This window comes from Triplophysa dalaica, chromosome 20, assembly GCF_015846415.1.
Source record: "Triplophysa dalaica isolate WHDGS20190420 chromosome 20, ASM1584641v1, whole genome shotgun sequence".
In the NCBI taxonomy this organism is placed as follows: domain Eukaryota; kingdom Metazoa; phylum Chordata; class Actinopteri; order Cypriniformes; family Nemacheilidae; genus Triplophysa; species Triplophysa dalaica.
Window position 1 is genome coordinate 16537649 of NC_079561.1, and position 10281 is coordinate 16547929.

The window sequence follows — 10281 nt, forward strand, 5'->3', positions numbered from 1 at the left end:
TTGTTTTCGTTTTGATTGTTGTTTGATTGAGATAAAACAAATTGGTTTGAGTTTAAACTCCTCCCAGTATTCATAACTCCACACTAGGTGTCAAAGAGTCATTGCATCATTAAATTCCTCTTTAGACATTTACAAAGTGAAGTCAAGCAGCGTCTGGTCTTCGGAACAGTCTCCAACGAGCAGCAACATGAACAGCTTGAGCCCACAAGCGCTTGTTCAGAAATCTCAGGAAGCCAAAAATTTCGCGTACTGTCCCTACAGCAGTTTCAGAGTCGGGGCGGCTGTTTTAACAAGCGATGAATCTGTCTTCACAGGTGAGATTTCAGGGAACAAAAATTAGGGAACTGGTGGTTTAGATTTTTCGTAGAACAAGCAGGTTTGTGATAACATCTCATTGTTACTGTAATACCTATTTCAAAAGCGTTCTTAAAAAGCACCTAAAAACATTGAGAATACAATGTGTGTATGTGTGTATATGTACAAATGTTCTAATCTAATAATATATAATTAACAGCATTTCCAGTTATCCATTGGTGGACTGTGATTCATCATCAATCATGCATGTAATACAGGAAAAGTTAAGGGCTTAACTATAGCTACAGCATTTTCCATCAATCTGTTTGCAGAGAAAATCGTATGAGTGTTGTCTTGTATTGTTTACTGGTTCATCAGTACAGTATATGGTAATTTATCTGTACTCTAAACAGGTTGTAATGTAGAGAATGCATGCTACAATCTTGGAGTGTGCGCTGAGAGAATGGCTATCACCAAAGCTGTGTCTGAAGGACACAAAACATTCAAAGCCATCGCAATTGCCAGGTAGCCTACAGTTTGATACAAAAGATGAAAGCTCATATTCGTAGTAAATACAGTGATATATGTTTTATTTTTTCTGAACTCTGCAGTGATCTTGATGACCAATTTATTTCCCCATGTGGAGCCTGTAGGCAGGTCATGAGAGAGGTTAGTTTGTTTAAAAAATAAGGCAGTTCACAACTACCTTTATGAATTAAAGCAATTATACGTTACGTTAATAATTACTTGCAAAAACTGGAAATATTTAACAAACATATTTTTGCAGGGGTCAGTAATGATTCCAGCCTCTGTCAACTAAACATATGTCATTAATTGACATTTTCACCTTTCATGGATGTTAAACAAACTGTCATTTGTATTTACAGTTTGGCTTACAGTGGGATGTATATATGTCAAAGGCTGATGGGACTTATGACAAGACGACAGTGGAAGAACTTCTTCCATGTTCTTTTGGCCCTGATGACCTAAGAGCAAGAAAAAGTAGCCCGACCAATGACAAATAGTTTTATAGAGACATTGCACATGGTGTTGATTTCCCTTAGGAAAATGAACCAGGATTTAATTATATTAAATGTCTAGTATGCAGATTTTTTGACAGATTACAACAAATATCAGAGTAAAACTATGATTACTGCAGTTACACGATGGTAAATTTGTGGTTATAATGGCTTTTTTCTACAAAATACCACTGTTGAAAAAATTCAAATCTTAATGTTTCTATTCAAATACTATACTAATCGAACCATCAGATGTTTACCATTAAAATAGTTGCAAAAATCACTCCACGTACTGTGTTTTGGGTCTTATTCTAGTAGGATTTACTATGTTTCTATTGTTTTTTTTCAATGTCCAAAGTTAAAATATGGTTATTTGTAAGGTTCCCAAAGAAGAATTAGGTTTGGTAAATTAAACTTTTTCCATCCAAGTTTTTGTTCTGCGATTAATTAAAACCATCAAAACGCAAGACTATAATTTTGAAAAATCTAGAAAGGCCGTAAAGACTTTTATTTTAAAATATCCAGAATAGCGCAAACATCTCGCCAACCAATCCGCGTTACGAAAACATTGTCCTTGAATAATAATGTAGGGAGAATTTTGGTCAGCAAAAGGGCCCGATTGCTTTACTTTATTGTTTGTGGGAACTTTGCTCATTTATTTGGCGCAAAAATGTCTGTAAAACACGCTCTCAGTCGGGGTCTGGAGCTGGGGAGATCCGTCTTCCAGCTTGGTCTCTTGAAACCAGCCGCCCGTGTAGCAGCGAAGTTCCGCGGTGACGGGCTGCGTCTGTCCCCACCGACACGCACTGTTCAGCCGCAGAGCTTCCTGCCTGCCCGGTACCGCTTCTACCGGCTGTCTGTCAGCGGGCTGGCGGCTCGACTCCAGTCGGGTGGTTTCAGGAGGCTGGTCGGAGGCGGGTCACCCAGAAACAGGGCTGTTTTTCTGGCGTTTGGTGTTGGTTTAGGACTCATTGAACAACAGCTGGAGGAGGACAAGAGAAGTGCGGCGCGGTGTCAGGAAATACAGGTGACATCCCAGTTAAATACTTAGATGGAGTGTATCTTAAATAAACAGAAATGACCAGTAAATATATATTATTCACAGCAGCAGCATTATATCATGTCAGTTATTTTACGTTAATCAGTACACCAAAAAATATGGTTACTATATTTTTACTATTAAACCAATGGGTACTACATTAATATAATATTTTATTTTGTAATATCAATTATTATTATTAATTATATATAATAATATAATATATATATATATATATATATATATATATAGATAGATAGATAGATATAATGAACAAAAAAGCAAGTAAAGTAAATAAATATTTATTTTTATTATAAAAAAATGATTACATATACATACATATATATATTGTTTTTATATGAATGCATTACAGTATTGGTATTATTATTTTATACATTTGATATTTATAATATAATAAAACTATAGTAACCACAAATTTGCTATTTATCTCACAACATTAACCATAGTTGAACCATTAATTTGTTAATTACTTGTATTAAAATTATGGTAATGTAAATTGGCAAATATGGTAAAAATGAAATATGGTAACTACACTTTGTTATATGAGATTCTCATGTTTAACATTATAAACATTGTGTATCATAAAATGCACAGTGTCGTTCGGAAATCTTCATGCAATTATGTTCTTTTACCTTGTGTCTCTAAAAGTTTTAAATATCTTTATAATGTAGACTGTTTTCAGAAAGAAAAAGTTCCAGAGCCCTCTGAAGCCCTTCACATCAGGTTACAGGTTGGAAGACTATGTCATTGGGAAGCAGATCGGAAAAGGTTGCAATGCAGCCGTGTATGAAGCGGCGGATCCGTTTGCTCCTCCAGTAGAGAATGAAAAGTGTTCACTGGTCCAACTCGATCAGAATGATACTGAAGAGAAGAAGAATCCAGGACCACTTAGATTCTCCACTACATCCAGCTTCCCTTTCGCTATGAAAATGATGTGGAACATTGGGGTGAGAGTTTAAATCCATTTTATCTTGACTGGTTCTATTTTTATTGTGGAAAGGAATTAAGAAAGCACTCAAATCAAACCTTTTGAGGACATCTGAACCAGAATGTGGGTTGCTGACATTATTATTTTTTTGTTTAATAGGCCGGATCATCTAGTGATGCTATCCTTCGATCCATGTCCATGGAGTTGGTCCCGTCATGCCCGCAGGCCTTACCGAAAGAGCAGGGCGTTATTGCTTTAGATGGGTGAGTTCATGTGTACAAAAACACCTATAAATAGGCTGAACCATCGCCAACGGCTTTGCAGTGTTATTTTTGCAGCCATTTTGGACCAGTGCCTATAAGACTGACCGCTCATCCCAACGTGATCAAGGTATATCGGGCCTTCACTGCAGAAGTACCCCTGCTGCCCGGCGCTCAGGAGGAATATCCCGATGTTCTGCCCCCCAGACTCAATCCTATGGGTTTGGGCAGCAATCGTACACTGTTTCTGATCATGAAGAAGTAAGGCCCATAAAACACTTCCCTGATATTATTTCTATCTCATGGGATATCTTTAAAGTTGCCTTTTCACCTCTGTAGTTACCCATGCACCCTGCGGCAGCACCTGAAGGTTTGTGAGCCAACTCGGATTCAGGGTTCTCTGATGTTACTCCAACTACTGGAGGGTGTGGACCACCTGTGCAGACAAGGCATCGCTCATCGAGACCTCAAATCAGACAATATTCTACTGGAATTTGATTGCAGTAAGAACTCCAAAACGGAAAAATATTATGCCAGCGTAGATAAGAATCACACCTACTTAAATATATGTGTTAAAGTAGCTTTATGTTTATCAATTGTATATACGTTTGGCATTATCTTACAATATAATACTGTGTTTTGTTTTAAAGCTGGGTGTCCCAGACTAGTGATCACAGACTTTGGATGCTGTCTGGCAGAAGACTTTGGTCTCAAACTGCCCTTCAACAGCCGGCATGTTAACAGAGGAGGAAATGGGTGTCTGATGGCACCTGAGGTAACGTCTTTCTTGTTGGTGCATTTTATGAATGTGTATTAAACGGTTCATTCATATCGACACAGCTGCATTTATTATCTCCTTATTGTTCCAGGCTGGTTTAGTTATTGTTGTTTTGGTGGGTTCTCGCTTATTCTTGATAACAAGCAAAAACTGATAGGTTTAAATGAACATATTCTGGAGACCATGATGTTTAAAAGGTGAGTTACTGAATGGTACTGTTTATGTGCTTTTAGGTGGCAACAGCAGTTCCAGGTCCAGGAGTAAGAATCGATTACAGTAAAGCAGATGCCTGGGCTGTAGGGACAATTGCTTACGAGCTCTTTGGTCAGCCGAACCCCTTCTATGGCACACAGGGCCTGGAGAGTCGCAGTTTTCAGGAAAGACATCTGCCCCCTCTGCCTGCTTCTGTACCAGCTGATGTACAGTTGGTGGTGAAATTACTGCTACGAAGAAATTATCAAAAGGTACAGACTTCACCGATCTTAAATATCATGAAGAAATCTTGGTCAAATTTCACTCCCACTTTAATAGAAAAACAACAAAGTGTACTTTTGCCAAAAGAAAATGCAACCTGTTTTTAAGATCACTAAGGTTGCATTTAGAAAATAATTAAATGATAATCACAGTCATATTCAATATACTAAAAACTAAATGAAACGGAGATCAGTATGACAAAATAATTGTTAGTTATAATTAACATAAAATACATTTAATTAACAAACACTACCATGACAAAGGAAGCACAACACTCCACCACTTTCATGCTGCAAGGACAGAAATGTAAGAAAACAGAAATGTTAAAGAAAATCTAGAAAAATAATATTTAAATATGGTTATAAAAACATTGGAATCAATGTATAAATAAATAAATAATCTAGAACAAAATTATATACATATTATAATTGAATAAAACCAAATAGAAAAACCACGTAATGAAAAGGAAAAAGTAGAACAAACAAATCAAGTACTTTTTGCATATATATATATATATATATATATATATATATGTTTTTCATTATTTATTCTATTTTTTATTAAGTTTTTATTTTTTATTATCGCAAGTTCGGTCCTCCAAAATGACCGTACAAAAATAGGCTTTCTTTATTTTTTATTGTTAAATTATCTCCCAGGCATATTTTTTGCTAGATTCACCTTAATAGTCTTATTGTGTAACTTTTTGTACTTGGCACTTTGGAAATATTACAAAATTCCATTGTAAAATGAAATTGGACAATAATTCAGTTTTAGATTTAGAATTCCGAATTCAATTCACCTGATTCACATGTTGTGACTCAAACTCTTGACCACCATCCTGGGGAAGACCTCTGGGTAACTTGATAAATTATTTATTGACACATATTTTGATAATCTACAGCGTCCCAGTGCACGGGTGGCCGCTAACATTCTTCACATCAGCCTGCGGGGTCAGCGTGTCTTGGCCAGCTTGGACCGAGCCAGAATGGATAAACTGTTGGACTGGTTGACCACTCAGTCTGCTGTGGTTCTCCTGAATGTTCGCGGGCCGAGCAGGAGCTCTGTGGAAGCTGAACTCCAGAGATCTTTCCTCTCTAACATTGACCTTGAGGACCTGCGTGCTGCAGTCAGATTCATTATGTACGGACAAGAACACTGGCAGTCTGTTAATGCATTAAACTGATCCAGAATGCATTTGTTCACTATACTCTTGAAATGAGCACAAAGCTGACTACCAAGTAAACAATTAAGCTCTTCTCTCTAGAAACTATGAAAGCACTTTAATAATGATGAAGTGGAATTATACAAAGTAAAAGCAGTAATGTACATCGTTTAATTTTTCATTTTAATCTGAAAAGGTGGGCTACAAGACAAACAAGAAACGTCATGTCCAATATATTTAGCATGTGCTAATAAAAACATCTGATGATTTGTTTGTTTTATTTCATGAGTTGAAGTGTGTTTATATGAGTACAGTACATAATACATCTACAAACACAGTTACAACAAAATAAAATACACACAAAAAGACAATTTATTCACCCTCATGTTGTTCAAACCTGTGAATGAAACAAAAAGTTATTTTAAGAAATGTCTCAGTGTTTTTGTGTCCATACAATAGAAGTCAATTGGGTTCAATGTTGTTTGCTTACAAATGTTTTTGAAATGATCTTTTGTGTTCTGCAGAAAAAGGAAGTAAAATGTTTGGAATGACATGGGAGTGAGTGATGGCAAAAGGAATTAATTTTTTTGGTAAGAAGTGTCTTTCAAACTACATAATGCATTCTAAGTAAGAGTAGTAGAGTATGCCAGTTTATTTTTGCAACCACAACCAGAGTCCAACCCCTTATCACGCAACGGGCGAAAGTTCAATTTCATTCCTCTGCAACTTATTTACGAATCTTTCTTTATATTAAAAGCGTATCGTTAACCGCAACAATTCGCTTCTGTTGAAGTTCTCGCTTACGTTCGCAGGATTTCGTTGCACGCGAGCGTTGTCATGTTTTCTTTGACCAAAATCGCAAATCAAATTCGAGTCTTTGGAGGCTCGCAGGTGTTAAAAACTTTTGTCTCTCTAAGAATGACAAACCTAGAAAGGGATCAGGAGAATGTTAACTCTGTCAGGCGAATGTCCGGGAAGAGTTTTAACGTGCCTCCGAGCGCAGAGTTTGTAGCGCGAGTCAGCGGGATCGCGACTATGTGTAAGCTACCGTTCCAGGAAACAGCCGACGGTCTGGACGCCGCGTTTGTCGGTGTACCGATCGACACCGGCACATCTAACCGTCCAGGTGCAAGGTACAGTAATGCATGTGATAAAGTAATGCATGTATTGTACATCTGCATAGGATTCCTTTCACACACGTAGTACAAGATTTTAAACATGTAGAAAAAGTACGGTTGTTTATTTTACAATCAATTTTATAATGCTAAAGATATATAGTCTTTGTATATTGACCACACATAAACAACTCTGGTCCAGGTTCCAGAAACTCTTTCCATGTAATTTTTGTTGTCAAAGTAAAACAGGAAACGCTTCAGCATTGTTAACGTACATAGAATTGAAACTATTTTTAATAGATAATTTCAAAAAATCATACACGAAATAATAATATTTAATATTATTAAAACAATAACTATTTATTTTATATTATTTATATTTATTTATTTATTTATGCTTTTATACGCTAACGTTATTGAGGGAGGTTCCAACTATTCTAGGCTCCCATTGGTTGCTCTTTCTTCATTTTCTGGTTCAAGTAATCCATGTAAAATGTAATTAATTTCAGGTTTGACTCATATAGTATTTATGATGAAACATATATTTTATGATCTTTATTATAAAACAATGGCATACAAATATTTTACAGCTGACAAAAAACAGCTTTAAGGGCAAAAGTTATATACATAAAATCATCGTGCCACCCTAACATGTCACCTTTTTGTCATCTTCAGATTTGGTCCTAGACAAATCAGAGTAGAATCAGCTATGATAAGGGCATACAACAGCTGGACACGTGCAGCTCCGTACGAATCATTAAACGTGGCGGATATTGGTGATGTTAACGTCAACCTCTTCGACCTGAAGGACACCTGCAAGAAAATCCGCGAGGCTTACCGTGAAATTGTGGCCACAGGCTGCATCCCACTTACTTTGGGTGAGATGCAATAGTTTACTATTGTGGTGTTCCAGACATGCGTGAGAAACAAACATCATCCGTTCATTATTCATAACACTTTTCTTATTGTATTTCATGCAGGAAAAAAGTCATGCAGGTTTGAAAGAAATGTATTTCAATATTTCTTCATATTCCAATAATTTTAACTGAAACTCTTCATGACATTTCTAGGAGGTGATCATACAATTGCATACCCAATTCTTCAAGCTGTTGCCGAGAGGTTGGTGCACAAACAGCACCGTATCCTTATCCATATCCATCATATCCTTAAAGACTGCTAAACTCTACAATCATTGCTGTTTCTTTTTCAGGCATGGACCTGTGGGCCTGATTCACGTAGATGCTCACGCGGACACTAGTGACATGATTCTGGGTGAGAAGATCGGTCACGGCACTCCGTTCAGGCGCTGTGTGGAAGAGGGACTTTTAGACTGCAAGAGAGTAGCACAGATCGGCCTTCGTGGGTCGGGGTATTCTCCAGATAACTATGAGTGGAGCCGAGCACAGGTATCAGTCCTTTAGGACCAACAGAAATTATCACTCTTAACTTTACTGTAATGTAAATAAAGCATGTAAATGTTTGGTGATGCACATAGGGTTTCCGCGTAGTCGAGGCTGTGGAATGCTGGCACAAATCTCTTGTTCCACTCATGGAGGAGGTTCGGGCACAGATGGGAAGCGGTCCTGTATATCTCAGTTTTGACATAGACAGTTTGGACCCAGGGTTTGCTCCAGGCACCGGGACACCAGAGATTGCAGGCCTCACGCCCATTCAGGTACATTTGGACTATTCAAGCTGACCAAAGGTCTGTTTTAGGAAATGTCTTTTTTTGCGCAATTGAGCTCAAACTCCAAACAGCTCTGTAGCATTTACTAGACAAGGTCTTTGGGTTCACTTGATGATAAGCAGGTGTGATAGAGCAGGATTAAAACTAAACAATTCAATAAGTATCTGGCATAGTGTGCAGAATTGATAGTATGCTATTTGGGATGCAAACGTTAGCCGTAGGTTGTATAAAGTTGGTTATAAGAATAAAGATGCAGGGTAAAGGTGTGCCATTGTGAGTTGAATTGACACTGTTTTGGTTAAATGATTTGTAAAATTGAATTTCAGGGTCTTGAAATCATTCGAGGTTGTCGGGGTTTAAATCTCGTTGGATGTGATTTAGTTGAAGTTGCTCCAGCCTATGACACCACAGGTACTGTATTAAATTGTGTACATTGTCATAAAGAGGGAAATACTTTATTGATGCGATTTTTCTAAATGTTTTTTTCTTCTTTCTTTTACAGGAAACACTGCTTTGACTGGGGCTAATCTCCTTTTTGAAATGTTGTGTGTCCTTCCAAATGTTAAATACTATTAAATGCTTTTAATTCCTCAGATAGTTTTCCCTGTCTTAGACACATTTCGCATCAGTAAATACAAGGATCGCTCAAGAAATCTAATTTGTGACTTTGTAATATACGTACAAGAGGTCTTATATGATCAAATTAACATGTCAGAATTAGCAGAACATGCTTGTATCCATTTATCAAAAGTGCAGTACGAACTGTTGATTCTTTTTTTATAATTGTGAAACTAGATACTAAAACGCATAACAAACACTTCCACAATATTATGGAAATAAAAAAATTATATTTATTTGATAATGTATTTTTTTATCATTTACATAATATCATGACACAATATTTTACACCAGAGACATTTCGCACATTAAAATGTATTTTCGGTTACACGGTTCAAAGCTGCATGTCAGATACTGGCAAGTGCATAGCAAAAGAACAAGAAATGCAACAACAGTGATACCACAACAATAATACTAAAGTGTAATTAATATTCATTAAACACCATCCAAAACATGTTTAATACTATTACAAACCTTATAACTGCTCAAAACATTTCAGTTATGGAAGACTTCATATTGTAGCTCATTGGTTGCATTTTCTTGCATCTGTGATAGCTACAGTTTAAAACATTACAGTCGGGATTTGCGGTGTTGTCACATTTTTTATCCCTGCACCCCTGGATGGTGACTGGTTTCTACAGTTTATATGAAATGCATAGTAACCATACATCTTATTTTTTTCTTCTCTGTCCTGATGAGAAGGTTCAGCATGCCAAAGCACATCTTCAAAGACATAGAGACAGAGATACAGAAGTGGAAACATGTAGCTCAGGTGGTAGTGCATTGCATTTGCAATACTAAGGTCATGGGTTACATCCCAGAAAACACACACATATTGATTAAAAAACTGAATGGTACTTTTGATAAAAGCAGAATACATACAGAT

At 36.8% G+C, this 10281-nt stretch overlaps 3 protein-coding genes across 3 annotated transcripts; all 3 read left to right on the top strand.

The window, feature by feature from the left end:
* Positions 1-113: 113 nt before the first annotated feature.
* On the top strand, positions 114-1601 carry cdaa (cytidine deaminase a). Its single transcript, XM_056732538.1, has 4 exons — positions 114-314; positions 708-819; positions 906-963; positions 1182-1601. The coding sequence occupies exons 1-4, from the start codon at positions 188-190 to the stop codon at positions 1317-1319; spliced, it is 435 nt and encodes a 144-aa protein (XP_056588516.1). The 5' UTR covers positions 114-187; the 3' UTR covers positions 1320-1601.
* Positions 1602-1730: 129 nt separating this feature from the next.
* pink1 (PTEN induced kinase 1) lies at positions 1731-6255 on the top strand. Its single transcript, XM_056732525.1, has 8 exons — positions 1731-2340; positions 3045-3320; positions 3461-3564; positions 3640-3822; positions 3901-4064; positions 4212-4336; positions 4573-4803; positions 5715-6255. The coding sequence occupies exons 1-8, from the start codon at positions 1984-1986 to the stop codon at positions 5994-5996; spliced, it is 1722 nt and encodes a 573-aa protein (XP_056588503.1). The 5' UTR covers positions 1731-1983; the 3' UTR covers positions 5997-6255.
* A 406-nt stretch (positions 6256-6661) lies between these two features.
* agmat (agmatine ureohydrolase (agmatinase)) lies at positions 6662-9631 on the top strand. The gene is made up of 7 exons (XM_056732526.1): positions 6662-7108; positions 7766-7968; positions 8161-8209; positions 8301-8496; positions 8586-8765; positions 9104-9188; positions 9280-9631. Exons 1-7 carry the CDS (start codon positions 6813-6815, stop codon positions 9351-9353), a joined length of 1083 nt encoding a protein of 360 aa, XP_056588504.1. The 5' UTR covers positions 6662-6812; the 3' UTR covers positions 9354-9631.
* Positions 9632-10281: the final 650 nt, after the last annotated feature.

Bases quoted from the DNA above. Each gene is read 5' to 3' on its own strand.
- agmat (XM_056732526.1), top strand. From the start codon at position 6,813: ATGTTTTCTTTGACCAAAATCGCAAATCAAATTCGAGTCTTTGGAGGC. The intron at 8,210-8,300 runs GTTGGTGCACAA...TTTCTTTTTCAG, and splicing joins CTTCAAGCTGTTGCCGAGAG to GCATGGACCTGTGGGCCTGA. The intron at 8,497-8,585 runs GTATCAGTCCTT...TGATGCACATAG, and splicing joins ATGAGTGGAGCCGAGCACAG to GGTTTCCGCGTAGTCGAGGC.
- pink1 (XM_056732525.1), top strand. From the start codon at position 1,984: ATGTCTGTAAAACACGCTCTCAGTCGGGGTCTGGAGCTGGGGAGATCC. The intron at 4,065-4,211 runs GTAAGAACTCCA...TTTGTTTTAAAG, and splicing joins TCTACTGGAATTTGATTGCA to CTGGGTGTCCCAGACTAGTG. The intron at 4,804-5,714 runs GTACAGACTTCA...GATAATCTACAG, and splicing joins TACGAAGAAATTATCAAAAG to CGTCCCAGTGCACGGGTGGC.
- cdaa (XM_056732538.1), top strand. From the start codon at position 188: ATGAACAGCTTGAGCCCACAAGCGCTTGTTCAGAAATCTCAGGAAGCC. The intron at 820-905 runs GTAGCCTACAGT...TGAACTCTGCAG, and splicing joins AAAGCCATCGCAATTGCCAG to TGATCTTGATGACCAATTTA. The intron at 964-1,181 runs GTTAGTTTGTTT...TTGTATTTACAG, and splicing joins GTAGGCAGGTCATGAGAGAG to TTTGGCTTACAGTGGGATGT.